Source organism: Podarcis cretensis (assembly GCF_951804945.1).
Source record: "Podarcis cretensis genome assembly, chromosome: 12".
In the NCBI taxonomy this organism is placed as follows: Eukaryota; Metazoa; Chordata; class Lepidosauria; order Squamata; family Lacertidae; genus Podarcis; species Podarcis cretensis.
This window is the reverse complement of record NC_137181.1, coordinates 28,718,973-28,744,140: the sequence shown is the minus strand read 5'-3', so window position 1 is coordinate 28,744,140 and position 25,168 is coordinate 28,718,973. Positions and strand designations below refer to the sequence as shown.

General features: G+C 42.5%; 1 protein-coding gene and 1 long non-coding RNA gene across 4 annotated transcripts in view; one reads left to right on the top strand and one right to left on the bottom strand.

Moving 5' to 3' along the window:
• Window positions 1–50: 50 nt before the first annotated feature.
• Window positions 51–12,763, top strand: LOC307200094. 2 transcript variants are annotated; one of them, XR_013832317.1, is made up of 2 exons: window positions 51–1,012; window positions 12,232–12,763. It is a non-coding gene; the product is annotated as an uncharacterized lncRNA (long non-coding RNA). The 2 variants fall into 2 exon arrangements; XR_013832318.1 differs by having other exon boundaries at window positions 51–2,170.
• A 1,829-nt stretch (window positions 12,764–14,592) lies between these two features.
• Window positions 14,593–25,168, bottom strand: part of COL1A2 (collagen type I alpha 2 chain) — a 63,844-nt gene continuing 53,268 nt past the window's right edge. For both annotated transcript variants that reach the window (XM_079948408.1, XM_079948409.1), the window contains exons 41-50: window positions 24,162–24,215; window positions 23,793–23,900; window positions 21,882–21,935; window positions 21,003–21,110; window positions 20,184–20,237; window positions 19,937–20,044; window positions 18,220–18,466; window positions 17,273–17,463; window positions 16,334–16,576; window positions 14,593–15,046 (exon numbers count right to left, since the gene is read on the bottom strand). In XM_079948408.1, the coding sequence (XP_079804534.1) occupies window positions 14,900–15,046; window positions 16,334–16,576; window positions 17,273–17,463; window positions 18,220–18,466; window positions 19,937–20,044; window positions 20,184–20,237; window positions 21,003–21,110; window positions 21,882–21,935; window positions 23,793–23,900; window positions 24,162–24,215 (1,314 nt within the window). In that variant the 3' untranslated portion in view covers window positions 14,593–14,899. The remainder of the gene's footprint in view (window positions 15,047–16,333; window positions 16,577–17,272; window positions 17,464–18,219; window positions 18,467–19,936; window positions 20,045–20,183; window positions 20,238–21,002; window positions 21,111–21,881; window positions 21,936–23,792; window positions 23,901–24,161; window positions 24,216–25,168) is intronic.

Here is a 25,168-nt window from a genome sequence, read left to right as displayed (position 1 = left end):
GGCGCCGCCCCGCCGCCTGGCCCCTCCTCTGCCGCAGCCATGGAGGGGAGCGGGCGAGCCCTCGCGCCTCTCTCTTTCTGACGCGAACAAGGCGCGAAAGGGCGGCGGGGAGAGGGGGGAAGCGAAACTTGGCGAAAGAAGCGAACTTCTTTCCCTCAGCCGGTTTGACTCGGGTGTTGGCATTCGACGTGGGGCAGCAGCCGCTTCCTCCTCCACCTGCCTAACCTGCTCTGCTGGCTTGGCAAAAGCAAGTGGACGCCGCTCCGGTGGGTGGGGATCAAAGTCTCTTCGGGCACCGTCACTCTGTGGGGCAGGCCCAGGCAGAGGTGGGAAGCCCAGGGGCAGGGCAGGATAGCCCTTTCCCGCTGGCCCCCCGCCCCGGGGCAGGTAGTGCCGGAGGCAACGAGAGCCACGTTGACTAAGCAGCCCTTGGCAGCCCGGCCCACCCTCCAGGAACTGGACTTGCTTTAAAAGTCACCCAAGTTGGCCGCTGTCCGTCAGCACATCTTCCATAGGGTTGCAAATCCCCGAGTGCTTTCAGAGGGGTGAGGCAGTGCCGCGACTTTACTTGAACTCTGGCGTGGTTACAGTATTTCCTTTTAGGGACCCTGCCCTACGTGTAATTTTTCTTTAGTTCTCTGCCATAGTCATTGCTGCATCATCTTTTGAAGGTCCGCCTCAGTTTTAGCCCCACTCACCTGTCGAAAGAATCAATGGCAACCCTGTGTGCTTAGTTACATTTCCTGAACCACTGGACAAACTGACAACTTGGTATTTTTTATTCTATTTTGTTTCAGGGCTAGGAACAGAAATTGCCACCTGCCCGCATATCTTCCTTGCATTCGTTTGCTCCATACCATGCATAATCGATGCAGCTCAAATATGTCTCTTCTTGCCTTTTTTCTAAACTAAAAAGTCCCAAATGTTGTAATCCTATTGTCATAGGGAGCTGCTCCAGACACTTGACTGTTTTCCGAACTTTTCCCAGCTCTGCTGCAATGTCTTTTTTGAGGTGAGGTGACTACAGCCTGTACACAGGATACCTCCCCATACCTTTGCATAATGGCATTATGGTACTGGCAGTTTTATTTTCCATCCCTTGGCTAATTATCCTTAACTTGGGATTTGCCTTCTTCACGGCTGCTGCCCACTGGGTTGACATCTTTGTTGAGCTATGCACTGTGCCTTAAAAGCCTCTTGCCTGGTCACTTGCCATCATTTCAGACACTATTAGCATATACATGAAATCAGTTTGGAGAGATCCTTTTGGAGCTCCTCACAGTCTCCTTTTGTTTGATCCATCCTAAACAATTTGGTATCATCAACAAACTTTGCTACCTCACTGCTAACCCCTACCTCTAGATCATTTATGAACAAATTAAGAAGCAGAGGTCCACTTTCTACAACCCTCCACTAGAAAAAAATGTCCATTCATTTCTACTCTCTCTTTCATGCTCCTTTGCCAATTACTGATCAATAAGAGGAGCTCTCACTTGATCTCAGTCTCGATCCTCTGACTGCTTACTCAGGAGTCATTTTGAAATTTAAGTGCACAGAATTGACTGTATCATCTCTATTTGCTTATTGGCACACAAATAACTAAAAGGTTAATGAGATAGGACAGACTTGCAAAAGCCTTGCTGGTTTCATTGCATTTGGTTGCTGAATAGCAGCCGTCCTTTAATCCTTGACGATGCTCTACTAACAAATGTAAATATTAGCACAACACATTATTTGAATTTATTTCCCGTATTTGCTGAAAGGTTCCCAGGGGAATAATTCCCTAGACATTGTGGAGGCTGTTTATAGCTAGAATTCATAGCTCTCAAAAATACTCTGGTGACATGAGAACTTCCTTTGTCCATTGTTTTTGCTTCGTCTGCCTTAACAAATCCCATGTAAAAATGTTTACAGTGTAAGAATTGTGAATGTAATGTTTATTGATGTGACTTTTGAATTCTTTTAACAACACAAACAAAGAACCATGGGAATTTTTGTTCTCTTAGTATTTGCTAAAACAAAGGAATGGCTGATTTATGATTGCTGGAGAAAGCTGAAAACTGGTTGCCTTGATGTGCTGATGGACAACTCAGGCATGGCATAACTAGACTATAGTTCTGCTGAGCACTATGCTCTCATTGAATGTGGATACTTTGGACAAGCCATATAGGTGAGATCTGGAGCTGGCAGTTCTGGTCTGCATGTAGCTTTTTTAGATTGCAGGTTTCAATAGGAAAGCAACACCTTAAAAGGGGAAGGGGTAGAATTATATATGCACGCATCAGCATACTGTGGTTATTATTGTTACACCCTTTAGTAGGGGATGATTTGTGTCTTCATCAGGGAGGACAAACCAGGGAGCTGGTCACAGAAGTTTACAATTTTTTGTTCAACACAGCACTATGTCTATTTTTTCCCTTTATTTTTGTAATAACTAATAAAATGGGTGATATGTTAGAAGGGAGGAAAAAATGCTGGGGTGAGGTATGTATTTCCCTGGTGTGTAAGATTGCAGTATTAGACTTTGTTTCAGTTGTGGGTGAAGAGGGCTAAGGCTGTAAAACAATGCATTCTTATTCAAGGGGAAGCCTGACTGCTTTCACCTCTGATTAAACAAAAATGAGACCAGGCTGTGTAAAATGAATGTACCTCCAGATGTCCTTTTTATTGTGCGTTCGTGATGCTTTGTGCTCTTGATGCTCTCAGAGTGGTCATATGTGATCCTGCTTTCAGTAATACTTGTCCTTGCAACAGCTCCAGGAAGGTAGCCACATGGCTTCATTTCCAGTCAGTGTTAATCCTGTGGCTTTCTTCTAAAATTGAATACCACAAATGCTCTGGTTTATTTCTGTTGCACAATAGTTTGCCCAGACAGCAATAATGTTAACATCAGGGAAGAAGCACTACTGAATAGCACATAAAGCATAAAAAATCCACCACTCATTCACAATTATTGTGGCAAGAACATGTTGCAGAATGCAGCCATAACATAACGCCAGTCTAGCAGGGGCCCTAAGATAGAGGCTTTAGAGAAATGATTTTGAGCTGGGGCTTGAAAAAAAAGAGAAAAAGAAGTGGCTCCACATATGTGTTCAGGCATAGAGTTCCTGCCATGCAAGACTGGAAATGAGAACAGGCAGGGCAATTTCTTCCCAGCTGCCATTGCATTGAACTGGTGGAATCAGGCAGAGCTATTTTGTATACACATTTCTACAAAGCAATTTTCCTTAATACAATGCATTTTTGCACATATTACTTGGTTGGAGAACTGCATTGCAAAATTCATAGAAGTGCAAATTTGAAAGAACTGTTGCATTTTGATCCCCATGTTGGTTTGGAAAGTGCAATTTAGGTAAGTTTGCCTTTAAATGTGAACTGATTTTAATTTCTTCCACATCCCTAGTGATGACATTATTTTACTTATATACTGTAAGAGACTTTTAATCCGCCCTTCCCCATAATGTCTCAGGGAAGGTTGCAAAATTTAACCTTAACATACAATAAAACAATGTAAAACAAACCAAAGAATGTACTGCCAACAGAATAACATTAATTGTAAATGTCAAAAGCCAGGGTAAAGAGGTGTGTCATCAACAAGTGATGTAAACCATACAATGAGAATGTTTGCTGAAGTGGACAGGCTTTTGCGAGCCTTTTTGTGAACAGTTTGAAAAGCATTTTTCTAATGAAATCACTCACATCTGATCCAGTTTGGAAATAACTGGCATGGCAGCTCTCTAATGGGGGCACCTGAAGTCACTGCTTCTCCAGTTAGGTTCAACTGGTTTTCATTAGTTTCTTCTGAGAAGGCAGATATGTTGTACGAAAACTCTTGGCCCACATCACACCCTTTTGACCTTGTCTGTCTTACTGGGTTAAGGCCTCAATGTATTACTAATGTGGAAGGTGTGCTGTGTTTTGCCTTCAAACGCAGTCACTAATTCACTCAACTTTTGAAACATCATAATTAGGCTGTGCCAACATCAATTATTACAGGGCACCTTGAACATTCCACTTTTGGGGCAAGGCATGGAGACTTCCAACCCTGTTGGGAGAGGCCAGGGTTTGCATGGAATTATTTTGCATGCTCTACCACTAAACTGAGGTCTACCATGTAAAAGGGGTCCATGTTCTTCAGAACTGTGTTTCTTTTTTAAACAACAAGGAACCAAGCACCTTTGGGAAAACTACAAGCTCGGCTTTGAGGCAACAGCTTTCCCTTGCCATGCATCAGCTGAATTGCCCCTGAACACAGAGATTTAATTCAATTATCATTTACTTGCTTACTTACTTATTGCCTTTATTTGCCACCTTTTGCTCCAAAGAGCTCAAGGTGGCATACACAGTTCTCTCCCCATCCTCATTTAATCCCCTTAATAATTCTATGAGGTAGATTGGACAGAGACACACTGACTGGTCACCCAGTGAATTTCATAGTAGAGTGGGGATTTGAATCCTGGTCTTGCAGGGCCTTGTCTGACACTCTAATCACTGCAACACACTGACATTCCACCTTTTAGCTAGCATGGCTAATAGCGTTTAGCAGGCCTTTCATTTCCCCAGAGTACGGTGGTACCTCAGGTTAAGAACTTAATTCGTTCTGAAGGTCTGTTCTTAACCTGAAACTGTTATTAACCTGAAGCACCACTTTAGCTAATGGGGCCTCCCGCTGCTGCAGCGCGATTTCTGTTATCCTGAAGCAAAGTTCTTAACCCAAGGTACTCTTTCTGGGTTAACGGCGTCTGTAACCTGAAGCGTATGTAACCTGAAGTGTATGTAACCTGAGGTACCACTGTATTTTAAGAAAGCTATTTAGTGGCCATCACTGCTCTCTTGTGGTTCCTGAATTCTGTAAGTTAAATCATGTGTGAAGAAGTGTCTCCCTATCTGCCCAACCAAGTGCATTGAATGCCTGCTTCTGCCACAAACAAATTACAGTTGCTTCTGGGTAACGCATAGTTGTGATATTTATATACAACTTTTTACCCCAACCGTAGTTCCAAAGTGGTTTTCAGACCAATGAAACAGCACCAGTGCTGCAGTACATTTTAAAATATACTGACCATAGCTAAAACATCCTTAAAAAACCCAGCATGATAAAAGTAAGATACCTAGGGGTAAACATAACGGCGAAGAACAGGAATTTATTTAAAGACAATTATGAAAAATGTTGGTCTGAAATTAAAAGGGATCTAGATGTTTGGTCAAGATTGAAACTTTCCTTGACAGGACGTATTGTTGCTATTAAGATGAATGTATTGCCAAAAATGTTGTTTTTGTTTCAAACTTTGCAGATTGTGGACAAAATGGAGTGTTTTGGGAGGTGGCAGAGAGATATTTCAAAATTTGTCTGGCAGGGCAAAAAGCCCAGAATTAAGTTTAAGATATTAACTGATGCTAAAGAAAGAGGGGGCTTTGCCCTGCCAGACCTAAAGTTGTATTATGAATCAGCAGCTTTCTGCTGGTTGAAAGACTGGCTACTTCTTGAGAACACTGATGTTTTAGATTTGGAAGGATTCAACAATGCGTTTGGTTGGCATGCATATCTGTGGTATGACAAGGCTAAAATACATAAGACTTTCAAGAACCATGTTGTCAGAAAAGCAGTATTTAATGTCTGGTTGAAATATAAAGACTTATTGGAAAACAAGACCCCAAGGTGGTTATCACCAATGGAGGCTAAGGCCCTGAAAAAACTCAATATGGAAGCCAAATGGCCGAAATATTGGGAAATAATAGAAAAAGATGGAGATAACTGGAGGTTGCAGAGTATGGAGAAAATAAAAGACAAAGTGCGAGATTGGCTACATTATGCTCAGATTAAAGAAGTTTTTAAGTTGGACAAAAAGATAGGATTCCAGGTGGAAAAATCAAAGTTAGAAACAGAACTGTTAGAACCCAGCTCTAAGATACTTTCAAGAATGTATAACTTGCTGTTAAAATGGAATACACAGGATGAAACGGTTAAATCAGCCATGATAAAATGGGCACAGGACATAGGGTATAACATCATGTTTGCTGACTGGGAAAAGTTATGGACCACAGGTTTGAGATTTACGGCATGTAATGCCTTGAAAGAAAACATTATGAAAATGATATATAGGTGGTACATGACTCCAGTCAAGCTTGCAAAGATATACCATGTGTTTGATAATAAATGTTGGAAGTGTAAAGAAGCTGAAGGAACATTCTTTCACCTCTGGTGGACTTGCCCTAGAGTGAAGGTTTTCTGGGAAATGATTTATAATGAACTGAAAAAGGTATTTAAGTATACCTTCCTTAAGAAACCAGAGGCCTTTCTCTTAGGCATTGTTGATCAGAGCGTGCAAAAGAAGGATCGAATCTTTTTTATGTATGCTACAACAGCAGCAAGGATACTCATCGCTAAAAGCTGGAAAACTCAAGAATTACCCACATTGGAAGAATGGCAGATGCAACTGATAGACTATATGGAATTGGCGGAGATGACTGGCAGAATCCGAGACCTGGGAGAAGAACTGGTGGAGGAAGACTGGAAGAAATTTAAGGACTATTTACAAAAATATTGTAAATTGTATGAATGTTAAGAAAGATGTAAGATTAGCAAAAACATGGCTTCAACAAACTAGTTATAAAGAATATAAATTTAAATTTAATTGGAAGACGAAAAGATAAATTTTGGATAAGTAACATTTTATGATTAAGTTTCAATAAGAGTATGTTAAATCCCAAAATTTGAGATATTAATATTGGAATATTATATTATATGAATTAAACCAAGTTAATAATTTGCTGGTAAAATTTATGAGGTTAGAAAGCAGGAACAAGGGTTGTGAGGAAGTCCAAAGATGAATATGAAATGTGGAATTGGAAAAGATTGTGTTATTATCTATGTACTTTATTGTTAAACTAAAATTTAATAAATATTATTAAAAAAAAAAAAAAACCCAGCATGATGTAACTGGTCTGGTCAGCTCACTCACAATCCACCTAACCTCTGTGTAAGTTTTGTGCAAGCATATCGGGATGAATGCTCAACCAACAGGTCATTTGGAGGAGCCATATATCTGGGGTATCTTCAGTACCACACCTGTTGACTCACAGCAGAGCACACACGGGTCATTTTGCTAGGTGTTCTCATTTTTTGATTTTTTATTTTCTATGGTCGGGAAGAACAGTGGGAAAGGCAAGTAGCAAAAATGACAGGGGTGTTTCCTGGTACCATCACAAAAGCCATTTGGCTGTTCAACAGCAATCTGGGAGTGGGTAGGAGAAGGAGAAGGGTCAAAATCAGAGCCAAATCAGCACATCAGGAATGCCCATTGGTGTCGATGGATTATCACTATCACTTTTTTTTAAGGTATCACAAGTGACTCATGCAGTAGAAAAATTCATACAGCAAAATTCAAAAAATACAGAATTAAAATCAATACTGGCAAACTAAAAATAGCACATGATCATATCATCATGGATAGAACACAAAAATACTGTCTCCCTTGCAAAACAGAAGATGATCACCAAACTCCTAGTTAAAATAGCCGCAGATACAACCAGTGTGTTTCCTGAAATTTATAGGAGAATGAAAACATCTACACCTGATGCCAAAAAGACGTCAAAAGTCAGTGCCAGTACTGCAGCATGTTCCAGATTTTTAAAAGGGGAAATGCCCTCCTTGATGTTGACGGTACATTCCAATTGCATCATCAGCAAAGCACTGAAAGGGGGTGAGAGGTAAATGTCAGGTGCCAATCTGAAAGCAGCCTGGTTAAGTTTATTCCTGACAAGGGGTCAGGAGTCCCTCAGTGCAGACTACAGTTTGAAGAAAAGAGCACAGGGCCCGGAGGAGTCAGTGGTTATCGCCTTGTAAAAGAAAACTAAATTGAATGTATTGGCATATTTAACTAGCAAGTGGTTGTGGAATCATTTTCTCTCTCTACTATTTTATTTGGTTTTAAAAAAATGTTTATTTGAAAATATAACAGAAAGAAAGGGAAACTTAATGTAGACATATAGATTAATATACAGCATGCAGTCCATATGTCTGAGTAGGTATGATGATTACAAACTATGCATTCAAAATGGAAAGGACAGTCAGATCATCAGACCGTGGACAAGGGGTGTGTGTGTGTGTGTGTGTGTGTGTGTGTGCCTGTCCTTCTAGCCTTCTAGTCTCTTAAGCAAGTATAAATGCTCACAGAATCCATGTTTGTTGTCCGTCTGTTATGCCCACCCCCCAAATATAATCTTAAGAGTGTGCATACATCCAAAACTGTCAAGGATTTCTCCAAAACAAAGCTTAACATGAGTAATAATTTATGAACAGAAAGAAGATACCATGTCTGCAGCATATGCCTCAAGGCAGTGTTTATACAGTAGTTTTAGTTTTATTTGCATATTGCAAGATTATATCCTTCAAGCTGCAACTTATATGTTTGCCTGCTGCTGCTGCTGTTTTCCCAGCAGCTTTGAGATAAACCCTATCTACACAGAAGTAGCTCTGAAGTGCCCTGGTGAGCTGCAAGAAGCTTTGGACTGGCTAGCTACAAAGTTTGTAAGCAAGAATTACAGTGGTACCTCGGGTTAAGTACCTAATTTGTTCTGGAGGTCTGTTCTTAACCTGAAACTGTACTTAACCTGAAGCACCACTTTAGCTAATGGGGCCTCCTGCTGCAACTGCGCCTCCGCTGCACGATTTCTGTTCTCATCCTGAAGCAAAGTTCTTAACCCGAGGTAATATTTCTGAGTAAGTGGAGTCTGTAACCTGAAGCGTATGTTACCTGAAGCGTATGTAACCCGAGGTACCACTGTACATATTTTCTTGGGGGCTATTGGGTGCATTGTTCTTGTTTTAAATATATTACTTATGTGTTTTGATCTATGTGTTATTATTCAATACAACTGTGACTCTTCTGAATCCCCCCCATTCAAATATTTGCAAGTTTTATTTCAGCTAAACCTGGTAGAGCCAAGCCAGAGGTTACATATGCTTGCTGGAAGACATGCCTCTCTCTAATATTTTTCAAAACGTATAAGAATGTCTAGGATGCTGCCAAAATACATAATTACAACTAACGTTTACTTGATGACATCTACAATAAATAAATAGAATAACTTGTGCATACCTCAGCATGTCTGTGAATTAAAGAATCCTTCTCTCTAATCCAACATGTGTGTTAAGGCTGCCACCCCTTGGACAAGAGAAGGATTTTTTTTTAAAAATGGAACATTTTAACCTGCTACATTAGGACAGCCACGGAAAAGTTTTCAAAGATTTGAATGCCCAGTCTGCATTTGGTAAACATTTTCATAAAAATCAGGGAGAGTGTGGCACCTATAGCTGAATTTATCTTTTGCATGTCTGTTGTTGCTGAAAACTAGGATGTGGTATTACCTAAATTGTATTGCTGAGAGAAAAATGTGACTGAAGAAGCTGGCCATGCAATCCCACAGGGTTCAGTGGAACTAGCAGCACCCTAGAGTAAATTGCGGTATCACAACTTTAAGTGGTCTAAAGAAGTTTAAGAATGGGTAGTTGTGACAACAGAGAGGAGGGTGGCCCTCTGCCCCACCCCCTGGAGCGTACCTTGCTTCAAGTCCTGTAATAGCTGATGGTGCCAAAAAGACAGATCCCATGTATTCTAACACTTCCTTTGTAAGACAACAGGTGGCAGTCTATAGCCGTTGCATTGAAAACAAGACTGATTTAGGCTGCAATCCTATAAGCACTTAGCTGTCAGGAAGGATGGGAGAATTTGTCAATTTCAGCTCTCTCAGTTTTTCCCATTTTAAATTCGGTTCTCCACATTTCTGAAGTAGTTTGCAACCCCTCCCCCAAAACGTCATGAAAATCTCATGAAAATTCTTCAGCAGTTTCATGTGCATGTTTTGACTCACATACTCTTTTTGCAAGCAATTTCTCATAATATAATCAATTTCTACATTTTTCACAAATGTATTCATTTTTATGCTCATTTCCCCCTAATATATGCATTTGTTTTTTTGCAAACATTGCTTGGATAGCTTCATCGCAAATTATGGATAACTGCAAATTTCGAAAGGTTCTGCTTTGGTTCTCATTTTGTTTCAGAAAGTGCAAATTTGATCAATTCAGCTTTAAATGTGAACTGAATAAAATCTCTCCCACACCCCTAGCTGGGAGAGAACCCCACTGAAGTTGGCTTTATTTCTGCCTAGACAAGTGCTGATAAACTTTGGTTTCTTTCTTTGTAATTAACAATTTGAGTTCAAAGAAAAAATAATTCCCACATATTGGAACAAAGCAATGAAATTAAACATAGTTTTTTGAGGACAGGGTGTGTTAAAATTAACTGATATTTGTACAGAATTGCTAGGTGGCAGGGATTCTCTCAGTTGCTGCCCCCCCCCCCCCAAGACAACATTGTCTCCCCATCCCTTGCTGGCCTCCTGTGCCTTTAACTAGTTTTGTGATAGGCACCTATTCAGTGGATGATGCCTTCTATTTTGATTAATGACACAAAACTGCTACCCTTCGATGGCTGCAAGTGGCTTTTGAATTTTTCAGAATGGGAGACACTTGCCCAAGAAAGTGCAGCGATTTTAAACTAGCACTGTGAACTTTCAATCAACGCAAAAATATTTTGAGCACACTTTGTCTTTTCCAATCCTTCAGGTGATAGGCTATGCTGCATTTTCCATTAATAAAGGATGCGTCCAGAAAGGCACCTCATGAAGTGGCCTTTAAAACCATGTTCCATTGTGGATAACTTTGCTCTAGATTGGTCTTCTTGTGTGTACAGCAAACTGCTCCAGATTGGGACAGGGATCCTTATCTGCCTCAGAGAGATCCTCAGATATGGACAGGTGTGCCACAGCCAGTGATGGGCCAATGCCCATGGGACTCACCTCAGGGGGTAGAGGTGTCCCCTCTTCTGGGATGCTATTGGGGGCCAAGGTGTGGACCCTCATGAAAGTGACAGATAGATGGTGGAAGCAGCCTCGTGAGAAACAGGAAACTGAAAATCCCCCAGTGTGAGAGGCTGGGAAAGGAAAGCTCCCAGGTGAGAGCTGGGAGGGCCTGTCATTTTCTGTGGGTGGCTGGGATTAATAGTTACCATATGTTCCAGCGTACAAGATGACTTTTTATCCCTGGAAAATCACCCCAAATGTCGGGGGTTGTCTTATACACCAGGTATACACATTGGGAAGGAGGAGAGGGAGCTGGTGAGCAGAGGCACCCCTTCTGCTGTCGTTCCTCTTCCCTCCCCACAGAAGGGGATACGGAAAGTCCTTCCGAGTGTGGCGCTTATCCGCCTGCCCGTCAAACGCCTTGCCTTGGACTGCTGCTGCTGCGAAAGCAGAGGCAGCGGAGGGGTGTGCGCTCTGCCCCTGGTGGCACTCAAACGCTATAACTCTAAAACTGAACAGCAAAAGTTGGGGGTCGTCTTATACACCCAGACGCCTAATACACCTACGGTACTTTGGCTAGAGAGAAGATTCTTCATTTGTGCACTATTCTTTTTATTTTAGAGAACCCGCTGCTGATTTTCTCTTTCCTTACTTTTTATGCTGTCTCTGTTGAGAATCTGTATTTTATGATCATCTGTATTCTACTATGCATTTCTTCTTCTTAATAATAAAAAAATAATAATCTAGAGCTAGTGTGGTGCAGTGGTTAGAATGTCAAGGTAAGTTCTGGGAGACCAGGATTCAAATCTCCCCTCAGCCCTGATGCTCATTGGGTGACCACGGGCCAGTACATCACCCAACTTACTTCTCAGAGCTGTTGTGAGGATAAAACGGGACAAGGAGGAAGAAGACCCATGTTTGCCACCTAGATCTCCTGGAGGAAATGTGGGCTACAAATGTAATATTTAATATTTATAATATAATATTCAGCAAGGACCAGATGCAAAACCTTGCTGGGGTGGGATGCTTTTTGTATCAGTCCTTTTACACCAGATATCAAACAGATAAACAACTTTTAGAAGACATCTGCAGGTAGGCCTCTTCAAGGAAGTTTTTAATGGTTGCTGTTTTATTGTGTTTTTAACATTTTGTTGGGAGCTGCCTGGAGTGGCTGGGACAGCCCAGTCAGATGGGTAGCAGATAAATAATAAAAACTATTGTTGTTGTTGTTGCTGCTGCCTGATTTTAGTCAAATGATGGCACCTCTCAGTACTGTGATCATCTTGTGCTTTTAAAGAACTAGACAAAAAAATTATATTGCTGAACAGATTGTTTACTAAATGAATGAAATTCTTTTTCCGGTAGTTCAGAAACATCTTCTTGAAGTCAGGCACTACTGAATTCTTAAAAATTGTTCAACAACTGTGCCATTGTAGCAGAATTTACTGGGCCTATGAATAGCATCAGGCACACGGTCTCTTTATAAAGTTCCAGGAAAGCAAAGTCAGAAGAATGAAGATTGCAATGAATTTCTAAAATGATTTTGGGAGGATTTCTCATTCCTTTAATTAAATTTACATGAAAGCCAAATGGAGGATGAACTTACAAACAGATCCAGCAGAATTCATCATCATCTGGTAATCCTAGAATTTGGCTTTCAGAGTGAGAAGTAATGCAACACCCTGAAACATATTGGGGGACTCATTCACAAGATGATCTTCCAGTTAAACCTCATCATGAGATGATGAGGTTGATAAAAAAACAATAGCATAAATCCATTGTACTCTGAAACAATTCCATTCATATCACTACGTGAACCCATTGCTGTGGTCAGAAAAAGCAGGTGATCAGCCCTTTTGGACTGTTTCATGTCTGAGTGCTTCTTAGCTAACAACAACAACAAAACAAAAACCCTACCTGCATATAGAAAATTAGCATGTTGGGGAGGTTAGAAAACCTTCATTGCTAGCTTTCCAAGAACAAAGCAAACATCTGTTTAGTTCCTATGGTGCTTCAGAAGATGAGTGTACCATTGGCTTTTCCTGAATGTGTAGATTTGCTCTTAGATCACAGGCTCATGGAGCTGGAAGATCCTTAGTCAACCCCCATGAGATGCAGCATCTACAATATAGGATGTGATTATAGCATCCCTGACAGACGGCAAGCAACCTTTACTTCAATACCTCTAGTGAAGGGCAGCCCCCCACCTCCCAAGACAGCCTGACCCATGGCTAAACAGCTGTTACCATAAGGATGCTTCTGATCCTTTGCTGAAATCTAATTGCCTTCCATTTCCATACCTTGGTTCTCGTCCTGCCTTCTGGAGGAACAGGAAACAAGCCTGCTCTAACTGTATGGCAGTTCTTCGATCTTTGAAGACAGCTGGCCTTTGCTTCTCAAGACTAAACATACCCGGCTTTTTCAAAGTTGGTTTCCAGATCAGTCATCATCCTGGCCACCCTTCCTTTGGACACAACGTCATCCTTAAAATGTGGCCTCCGGACCTGGGCTCTGTACTCCAAATGCAGCCTGCCCAGAGCCAAAACAACTTTGTTAAACGTTTCTTGTTGGAAATAAATTCCTTTGAAATCAATGGCATGTGCTTTGTAGTGCACTTAATTTGTGTCACGTTGTGTGAGAAGGACTGTGGCTTCTTTGAGGGTTGTGTGGCCTTTATGGATTTGTTTGTATGGAAAACAAAAGTAGAGAATACACCTGGTAAAAAGAGGGAATGCTGATGTAATTGCGAGTAGAATTTGAGGTCTGACTGGTTACGAACTCTGGAGTGGAAATTTTATTGTGTCTCTTTCTAAAATAGATTGACGTACTTGACTGGGAAATGCTTTGTTTTACAGAATTGCAGCATATCAAAGATATATAAAAACAAGACAGACACTGGCTTATTATGCATAGTTTGTTGGAAAGGGTATTAATTGGTGTTTAGTATATAGCAAGCAGTGGCCTATTCATTGTAATGAAGTTAGTAGTCTTTAGCATATTCAACCATCAGATGAACCAGAAAAACCAAAACACAGGGGGTTGGGTGTAGTCAAAACACATCAGAAGCACATCTGAATCTTGCTAACTTTCTACATTTTAATAGGGAAGAATCACAAGTTGGAAAGTAAACATTAGATGTGAAAATATCTCTTGAGGCATTTAAGCAAGGAACTTTACTCATTCAGTGGTTTCTTTTGGAACAGTGGACATGCTTTATTTCAATTTTTTTCACAATTTATTTAAACATCTCACATATACAAAATAGGTACAATTTGTTTTTGAGAAATGATGATTCCTTTTCTGCCCATTGTAGAGGATGAAAATGAGATTTAAAAGAACGGACACCTGATGTGGGAGAAGAGAATGAGGATGGGGAGGGAGAGAAATGATCCACATGCTTAGTCTGGGGGTGAGATGGGATAGTCTGACTTTATTCCGAGACAGATTCCAAAGAAACAATACAACTTAATACAGAAAAGTGGTGTGTTTTTTCTTTTCTTTTCTTATCCAAATGACTCTAGCACCATTAAAGTTCAAGTATTGGTTATATACTCTGTAAGACTGAATCAGCACCTTTCACTTACGCATGGGACCAAAAGCACCTCAGATCATATGTATAAGAATGTGGATCACACTTGGCTTAGAAGTGTATGAGGTAGTTCAAACCTTTGGAAGTTGTGGTTTTAAACTTCCTCTGTGGAAGATAGTCAAAGGCCACAAGTGGTGCAGACTTTCAGGATTTTTTTATTTGGTTTTTGTTTTTTTGGTTTTGTTTTTTTACACAAAGGCTGACATTTTCCACAACAAGGTGACAAAATCTTGGGAAAAAAAACACCTTCTGATTCCTTTTTGGGGCTGTATTAAATTGCATTGCACAACGTTCCAACAAATCCTTCTCCTCTTTCGCCCAGATTTTAAGCTAGTAGATGAACTGAAGAAATGGAAGGAGTCAGCTTTCAGTATAAAAGAAGAAATGGCAAAGAGAGAATACTTTTTTTTTTTTTGGTTTTGTTTTAAGTTAGTTTTAGTTCATTCATTTGAAACAGACTGGGCCAATGTCGATACTGAATTCTTGATCAGGGCCACCAATGTCCAAAGGTGCAATGTCAAGGATGGGCAAGCGAGATGGCTTGTTTGTTCTGTATTCAATAATTGTTGAGCCCCATTTGTTCGTCTTTCTCTGTAAGATAGCAATAGCAAATAGTAGTCAGAACAGTTATTCAGGCACCGATTGATCACTGTTTACCAGGGATCAATAGGCGTTCTGCTTCACTTCCCTGCTACATACACCCACCAGTCCAACCCTCCAGCACATTTCACATCATCTAACATGCCAGGGGCCTCCTATCTCCATCCCCATCACTTCTATTTCCCCTTCTCCTTTGCAGCACCACTGCCCAATTCTTGAACTAACACCACTCATACTCTCGTGACATTTCCTTTTCAATCTGATGTCTGTACACTGGTGCTTTAGTAACAGCATTTTGTATGGGAAAGATACACTCCAAACAGGCACTTTCAGCTTTTCTGTGAGTGCCCGCCATGTGTTCAGAGCTTTGCCAAAGATGTATTTCTGGTTCACATTTTGTGAAAAATTGCCTCTGTGTGTGCAGCAAGCATTACAGTCTGGGCCTTCATCTAATGGGGGGTTTTATTGTAGAAAAGGCAGGGGAGGGATGAGATGGATAGCACTGTACCAGTTAAACAGAGTTATTCCACAGGTCAACTAATTTATAGTCTTCGCTCTCCAGGAGTGCTAATTTTCCAAGGCCCATGTAACTGATACTTGGTGGCTCTGAGTCAAGCTTTTCTTATAAATCATATCTCTGACTACTGTGAATACACAGGTAGGGTGTGAAGCACCGATGGCAGGCTGCATGGACCTTGTGGCACTCCAGATATTTGACTCCTCTGTCACTAGCCAATGGCACAGCCAGCATGGCCCACGGACAGGGTTGACATGGGTTGCGGAGCTCATCTTGCTTTACAGGCCGAGGGAGCCGGTGTTTGTCCACAGACAGTTTTTCCGGGTCATGTGGCCAGCATGACTAAGCCACTTCTGGTGAACCAGAGCAGTGCATGGAAACGCCATTTACCTTCCCGCTGGAGCGTACCTCTTTATCTACTTGCACTTGGATGTGCTTTCGAACTGCTAGGTTGGCAGGAGCAGGGACTGAGCAACGGGAGCTCACCCCGTTGCGGGGATTCGAACCGCCGACCTTCTGATAGGCAAGCCCTAGGCTCTGTGGTTTAACCCACAGCGCCATCCTTGTCCCTTGGTGTTACAATAGGGAGAGATTTTAGTAGTGCCTTTTCACAGGTGCTTGGAAAAGCTGAAGACTTACCTTGGATAAACAAAATAACCCTTAATGACTCCCTATTCTAACAAGTACATTAAGTGACCTGGCTCTGTAGGAGGGCAGTAACACTCAAAGATATTGATAAGCAGGAAGAAACTGGTACTTACAGAGCAGCCATCTTCAAGAACATTGTACATGAACCTGCCGTTGCCTTCAGCTCGGAGTTCGACATCGTTGGATCCCTGCACTAACAGAGCGCTCTTCAGGCTGCCTGTTTCTGCATCCATGTAAGCGATGCTGTTCTTGCAGTGGTAAGTGATGTTCTGGGAAGCATGGTTAGCCAGTAGTCGCATGAAGGCAAGTTGGGTGGCCATGTCCTTGGTGGTTACACCTTCCTCGTTGTACTCAAACTAAAAACGGAAGGGAGGGGGAAAGCTTCAGTTAAAATCACACGCATATTATGAAATACATTTTGCACATAAGTCAACTTGGAACACCTTGGCCTCTGAAGGGCAAGGCAATTGGGGGGTGGGGTGGAGTACCACCAGCATTTGAGAAGAAATCGTCAGAACTTAAGTTTTGTCCAAGGCCAATGGGAAGCTCCAGGCAAAGCATCATGGCAAGGGGCCTCACTCACTGGCCAAAGAAGGAGCAGCAGCAGCAGCAGCAGCAGCAGCAGCAGGGAGTTTGTTTCCTCACCCCACTCAATCCCTATCCATGGCGATAATTCATGATGCTAAATGGAAGTTTGAGATTCAGTGGTGGTAGACTTGGGGTGGGAAACCTGTGCAACTCAAGATGTCATTGGACTGAAACTTCCATAATCTCCAGATAGTCGCTATGGCTGGGGACAGTGAAGGATTGGAGTCCAGTGGGTCTGGAGGGTCACAAACTCCCTGTATCAAAATGCACCCTCTGTTGGAAGCAAAATGTGGGAATAGATGGTTTGCTGGTCTGATCCAGCCAGGGAGCCCTTCTTATGAACAGGGTTAATGTATCTGTTGTGTGGATTAAAAAATAATCAACGGGGTTTTTGCCTTCCTTACTAGAATGTTTTTGGCCTTAGAGAACACATTTATCATAATGGATGCAGTATGGAAACTCACCTGAGTACCGCCATTCATCATTTCTCCAAACCAAACGTGTTTCTTTTCGGCAGTGTTCTTTCTGCTGTACCAGTTCTTAGCTGGGAAGCTTTCTGGATTGGCATGGATGCAAGTCTCACCAGTGGAGAAGTCACAATAAACTCTAATGGCATCCATGGTGCAGCCTTGGTTAGGATCGATCCAGTAGAAGCCTATCGTTTTAAAAAGCAACAGTAAGCCCATCTTCATGTTAAATACTCACACTGCTGCAGCCATAGGAACAGTACAAGTACGAACAATACAGAAACCTTAAATCCCTCCTTTTTAAAAATCACTTACGTGTAACTAATAGTTATTGTTTAAATCTAGTTGTACCATTTATTAACTTGTTGATGTGAAGGGCTAAAAGTGAAGACGAATTAGGTGTGGGGTTGGAACAGAAAGGAGGGGGAGATCCAGTAGTTTTGAATAAAAAGCCATAACCCCTGATATGGGCTTATTTGGGGAGTGGGGCTGGCTGTGTTGATAAATACAATTCCTGCAGTCTACAAAGAGAGATTTTATTATGTAGATGGAAAAATTTGATCCTCCATCTGTTCTTACCCCAACACAGCTGATAGAGTTATGTGAGAGCAACACAGACAGTCTAACGCAGGGGTAACCAACACGATGCTCTGTAGATGCTGTCAGCCTACAACTCCCATCAGCCTCAGCCAGCACAGTCAATAGCTAGGGATGATGGGAATTGTTGTCCATCAACATCTGGAGGGCACAAACTTGGCTGTTCCTAGTCTAGGAGTTTGTCCACCTGCCTCTCCCTGCTACTACCAAAAAGTTTCCCAGACAAAAGGAAGAATGACTGCTGCATGGACAAATGGCACACACAGATTTCCATTGGCCACCCACCCACCCACGAGTGCATCACACGGTCAGCAAGCCACTGGGTCAAGCATCTAGCACTAACATACCACTGGTCCATTCTGGGTGGCTGAGTCTTAGGTCACGGCAGGTGCGAGCTGGGTTCTTCCTGGAGCCTTCTGGGGTCAGAAGGGTCTCGATTTGGTTGTTCAGTGTTTTCAGGGTGGCATCAACTTCATAGTCCTTGGGTCTAAGAGATGGCTGATCTGCCCGGTAGTATTCTGCATCATAGCCAATTTCGTATCCACCACCATTGGGACCAGGTGGGCCAGGGTGGCCAGGTGGGCCTGGTGGACCCTAAAAGTGTTCAGAAATGAGCATGCCTTTGTTTAAATCAAGTTGTGCAGAAAGTCCAACCCCTTCTCCCCACGAAGAGCCTAAACACAGTGCAAGGTGCATCAAATGGTTCTTCTGGGGCCTATTATAGAAGTGGTCCATGTTCATTAACCCCAGTGATGAGGCAGTGGATGCTGGACACCAAACATGTAGTCTTAATGAAGCACTCACTAAGCAGGGAGTGTGGACTCTTTCCCTGGTTCAGCATGACCACTGTCTTCTTACAAGAGTGAGGTCAAATGTAATATGTACACCAGACAATGGCCAAACAATGTTCCACATTAATTGAGTTTCTTCTACTTATGTTGCATTTTGAAAATTTAATAAGAGGCACCAGGGGGGCAATTTCAACTGGGAATGCAGCACATAGTGGAGAAGAGGTTTGCTGCTGCTCCCCCCAAACAAAAATCATAACTAAAATTCTGATCAGGGTTCTAACTTGTGCAAGGGACCTATGTGAGGACATCAGGGTCCCCTGCTGCAGACATTTGCCCTCTAATATGTGAAGGGTGGCAGGGATCGGCCAAGTGACATGACAGAGGGAGTGGAGATGCCATGCTTGTCCCTGCTCTTCCTCACATGTCTGGTAACTCTATAATGCCCAATTAGGGCTAGAAAGTAAAATAAAAGGGGAGCCATTTTATTTCAAACATTTACAAGGCAATCTTACATCTGTTTACTCAGAAGCAAGTCCCATTGTGTTCAGTGGGGCTCACTCTCATGTAGCATGCGTCTGGAATTGTAGAACTTAAGAAAATAATATTTTCTTTTTTATTATTGGTTAAATTTCTATACCGCTTTTCATCTGAGGATCACAGGGCAGTTTGCAATAATAATAATAATAATAATAATAATAATAAGAAGAAGAAGAAGAAGAAGAAGAAAATAAAAATAGCATGGTAACAAAACAAAAACCCCCAATAAATTAAAAATAAAAACCCAATAAAGTTTCTCAAACTAAATGCACTAATAATACATTTGCTTGGAGCTTTTGATTTGGCTTTTTTGTAACAATAAAGTGGCATATACATTTTATGAAATAGAATAAAGAAGCACTGTCCTAAGCAAGTTTGGTCAGATGTAAGCTTCACTGCATTCTTTGGGGCTTCCTCCCAGGAAAACTGCATAGGGTTGCAACTCAAGCCTGTAATCCTGTGTCCCGGGGGTAGCTGTTCAGGTGATGTGGGACTCCAGCTCGCATCAGCCTCAGCCCATGTGGCAATAATCGGGGGGGGGGGGGGATGCAAGCTGTAGTCCAACATTATCCGGAGGGCCCCACATTGGCTACTCCTGCTATACACGCTTACCTGGGAGTTATCCCCACTGAATGCGGTGGGACTTCCTTCTGAGCAAACACGGACAGCCGGGTGCTGCTTGTGTTAAAATTGATGGTTTCAGCCCCATACCCTCAGCATCCAGTTTCATACTTACAGAAGGTCCTTGGCTACCCTGAGAGCCACGCACACCAGCAGGTCCAACAGGCCCAGGAAGTCCGTTGCGGCCATCTTTGCCAGGAGGACCAGAAGGACCTGCAGGGCCCTGAAGGAAGCAAGCAAAGAAACACCTGCAGATTAGTACACCACCAAAGCAATGAAATGTAGAAATATATAATCATTTTTTTAAAAAAACAACAACAGGACTGTTTAATATCCCACACAAAGGGAGCGTGTTCACATACCCTTGGGCCAGCAGGTCCAGTAGCACCAGGTGAACCTTGGTCTCCATGATGACCCTGTTGAAAGGAGAGAGGTTTTTTTAAAACATGACTTACTCCTGTATTGACTTAAACCTGTTTCCATGCAGAATATTCATCCTTGCACAAATGGCAAATTCACGGTGGGGAGGGAATATAATGGAGGGCTTATTTTGATTCTCAAAATCTGTTTTTGTTTTAAACAAATAGGACAGGGGTGCAGAAGGTAAGGAAACCTTCAGATGTTATTGAACCTCAACTTCCATCAGTCCCAGCTAGCCCAGGTTGTGTTCAGGGGTGATGGAAGTTGGAGGCTGAGGACATCTAAAGGACAACTGGTTTGCTGTCCTTATAACAGGATGTCCAGTCCCATCCCTGAGAAACCGGAAGTGATAATGATGACAAACATGCCACTGAGCATATATGGTCTCTCGCTCCCTCCTGAATAACCACCGCCTGCCCCCATGTATCTGGGCACTGGGGCAGGATTTCTAGATGGGCTTCAGTCATACACAACATCTCTGCTTCTGAACATTAATTGCTGGCCTAATGGAAAGGAAATGCCGACGACTCTACAGAGAGCTGCTGCCAGTCTGAGTCATTGATGTTGAGCTATGTGGACCAAGTCTCACTCCTTCTAGTGTGAAAAGGCAACACCACAGCGATAGCTCCTTCACACAGACTAATCCCGAAGGACCTTAGAGCGTGCAACCAATGATGCAGGGCCTGTGAATGTGCTGATTATCAGGGAGGCTATATTATTTCTGTTGCTGTTTCGCCCCATTGTTCGGGCAACACACTTACGGCAATGCCAGGCAGACCCTGAAGTCCATTGTGTCCCTTGAAGCCAGGTGCGCCTCTGGGTCCCTTGTCACCAGGACCACCTTTCTCACCACGTGGACCTGCTGGGCCCTGTGGAGGGCATAAAAAGGGAAAGGTGAAAAACAGAATCTTTGCAGAGAACTTTCCACCTGCAGAGTTTATTTAGACACACACAAGTACGTTTGCTTTTGGAACATTTTCACGTCTAGAAAGCAGATTTACCTCTGTTTAGAAACAATTCTGCTGAGCAAGGACTGCAGCTCAAAATGTCTCAGGGTCCCTCTCCTTTGTTACTCTACCACTGATCTGGTCTATGTAGGAACAGCCTCGCTTGGGACCAGTGCTATTTTTCTAGAAAAAGAGGTACTGGAACTCATCATGAATGCCTCCCTTGTTCTCTTAGAATGGCAATGGTGCCCACCTGAGAGGTGCTGGAACTGAGTTCTGGTGAGTTCCAGCTGAAGAAAAGCCCTGCTTGGGACTAGAAAGTTTCCTAAGCATTGGTTTTTGCTTATATCCAGCCTTAAGACATATAGCAGGTTGTGTCCATTTTGATGAGCTTGTATCTCAAAATTACTACACTCGACACTTGCTTTCTCTTTGTCCTCAAAGGGCTCACAAGTCAATTGCATAAGGAATGGGAGTTAGGCTAGGTACCCCACCAGTGCAATCTTAAAACCTTTCAACCAAAGGGAAAGACCACTACCATATTCTAAACTTCCTACTCATGCCAAAATTTCCCCATGATCTATATAACCCTCTGACTTGATTTCCAGAACCCAGATCTCCATTCCTGTCCTCATCATGGGCCTTCTTACCAAAAGGACATAATTACAGAAGCGAAACAAAATCCGAACTTACAGCAAGACCTCTTGCACCAGCAGGACCAGCAGGACCAGCAATTCCAACAGGACCCTGAAATGGTGACACAAAGAAGAGTTAGAGAAACTGCTCGCTGTAGATTGTGATGACAAAGCTCCCTTTCCTTGACCAACAAAGGAATGACCCAAGGGAGGCTCAATACAGTCATAATATGGACAAGAACAGGAAGCACAAGTGGTTCACACTTCATGTCCTCTGCGTTTCTTTTGGCCACAATGCCCAAAGTGTGACTTTAGGTAGTTTTTGTCCCTTCCTTCATTGGAAGCACATGCTAAGGGAAGAGCTGGGATAGTTCAGTGCATTATCAAATGCACTGAACTGTAAGTTCAAATCACTTGCACTTCCTGTTCACCAGACATGAAGAGAACACCCAAAGCCAGTCATAGCAATTGGCTGCTGGAATGAAAGAGCATGCATGGCATTTTCGGAAGGCCCTCTTTTGGGAGGTCTGGTTGCAAAGGGACTTCTGTTTCAAGGGAGCCAAAAAGTGTAACCGCACAGAGAACTAATGCCACAGGGGGGAGTGATGTGGCAGTTCACAGCCGCTTGACAACAGGTTGTCTTCATTCATTGGAGATGAAATAGGAAGCACACTGGTACCACTTCAATGAGAATCAAGAAGGAATACTGTGATCCCCGCTGCTTTCTTTTACAATGAATTGGAAGTAGTGGAATGTTCAGCGATACAGTGGAGGGCTTGGCCATAGTTTACAGGATGGTACTAGCCATTATGCCAAGTTTTGAGTAGCGTAGGGCTCCCAGGCAAATAGGGGGCACCCACCATGCAGAAAACAGGGATGGAAGAACAGCACCATCCTACTATTCACTAAGCTTCAGCGTTAACACCTGTAATTCCCTTCCTCATCACAACACAGAAGTGCAAGGGCCAGATTTTAGGTCTGAGAAAAGCTGGAAGATGGAAGTCTTATTGATACAAGGAACAGAATACTCTTCTTATTGGGCAGGATATAAGGGGAAAATACTAGATGGGATGAATGGTAGTTAGGGGAATTGTGCATGTGTAGACTGATGAGAGAGTGTGCTTTAGGGATCAGACACTGAACGTAGACCAAAATATCATCATCAACGACAATAACGTTTCTCATGCTTTGATAAGCCTTCAGGGCTCACAGCAGTAACAAAATTACCCCTCCATCTAATAGCAAACTCAGCTGGTGATGGACAACAGCACAGCAATCCAAATGGGGCCACTAAGAAAAGGAAGGTGCTGGTTTGTACAAAAATATTTAAGATGCACCCTTGCTATAAAAACCCGGCTTAATAAGGACTGAGCGTGCTCAGTGGCCACACAATTCTAAGTGCCCACTGGAAGCAGGTGCAATGGAGTACCCTAGAAGACAGCATGGCTGGCCAACACTGGACAGAAACAGTCCACACTGTGAAGTTCTGCAGTAAATCCCACTTGCCTGGTATCTAACACCCAACCCATTCAATAAGCAGTTAAGTCTAGTACAAAACTACAACGGGTCAACTAAATGCATGGAATCCCACCCCAACCCTTCCTAAAGGTTTTGGCCAAGTTTCTCGATGCCACCAGGTAGACTGCCTGTAGGGCTTCTCAGTGCGGGAGGCACCCATTGGTGGTGTAGTGGTTACAGCGTTAGATTAGGACCTGTGAGACCAGGGTTCAAATCCCCACCAGAAAATGAAGCTCACTGGGTGACCTTGGGCCAGTTGCTGTCTCTCAGCCTTACCTACCTCACAGGGTTGCTGTGGGCATTAAACAAGGAAAAGGGAAAATCATGCATACCACTCTTGAGCACCTTGGAGGAAAAAGGTGCAATCAAGAAACATGGCTTGGGGCCCAATGCATGCCCTGATAGATTACATCTGACGTTTGATTTTATGAAATGGATAGAAGTCACATACAGGTTCGCCACGATTTCCAGGTTTGCCAGCAGGGCCAACAGAGCCATGGGGGCCAGGGGCACCGAGAGCACCAGCGGGACCAGGGTTGCCAGGAGCACCACGTTCACCCTGAAAAGATGAAGGCAAAGGACAAATGGAAGACCTTTAATTTTTTTTATTTGCATTTTTAATACAGAGACAGAAAAGAAAAACAACACATCCCACACCCCCTTCCGTCCACCCCCCCAGTTGTACAACTTTCGTATCAATCTCAACATACAACTAAATACCTGGAGACTTCGCTAAATGGAAAACCTTTAGAAGAACAAAGCATGAGCTTGTAGCAAGCACAAGCTCACTTCTGCCTAGAGAAGGGGAAAACGCCATTACCTTGTAACCGGGAGTACCATCACGGCCTGGAGGACCATCGTTACCTGGATTTCCCTGTGAAGAAAAATATAATCTTAACATCACACACGACATGGAAAAAAAGCTTTACTTTACTGACAGGTGAATGACAGCATGTTCTGTAGCTCCCTCCTGCCCCCAGCTCCAAATCACAGAACACTTCCAAGTGGAATAATCTGTCACACTTTATTCTTCCATTGTGATTGTTTTCCCCCCAAATTACTAGTTTCAGAGGGATGGATTCAGTTTATTTCTAGATTGTACAGATTTCCTAAGTAATTTAGACATTATAGAAACACATTGATTCATTTTTTTGCACTCTATTTATGCATTTCATTTTATTACAGCTTTATTTCATCAGACCAAAAGTAATGGAATGTTCTGAGAACTGTATGATTTTAATGGAAATATTATTTCCCCCCCTTCTTATCTTTTCATGTTATCATTTCTTCCTCACTGTGTACATGAAGGTAAAAACAAAAAACAAAAGGTAAAGGACACCTGGACGGTTAAGTCCCATCAAAAGGAGACTATGGGGTGCGACGCTCACCTTGCTTTTCAGGCTGAGGGAGCCACATTTTCAATGGGCAAGTTTGGATAATCATATATTGGCTTAATAAACTACATTATGAGCGAGCCTTTTGGCCACACATGAAGCCCATTCACTCTTCCCTTAATGGTGAGAGGGGGCGGGGAAGAAGATGATTATATATCACCCAGAAAACTTAATTCCTGATTGTACAGATCAGGAAAATATGGCTAACATCTAAGGAACAAGACTTCATATTAAGCCAACTTCAAACCATGGCTGAATATACTATCTTGCTCTAAAGCTGCTAACTGTATTTTTCAAGCCTACATGAAATGGGAAATTATAGTCAATGGAAGATTTCCTGGTTTGTTTTCTCACTAGCACAAAGGGAGGAACAAAATGGCCAAGTGTACAGTTCAGACCTCAGTTTATTAAGCTGAGACATGATTATCTGAAT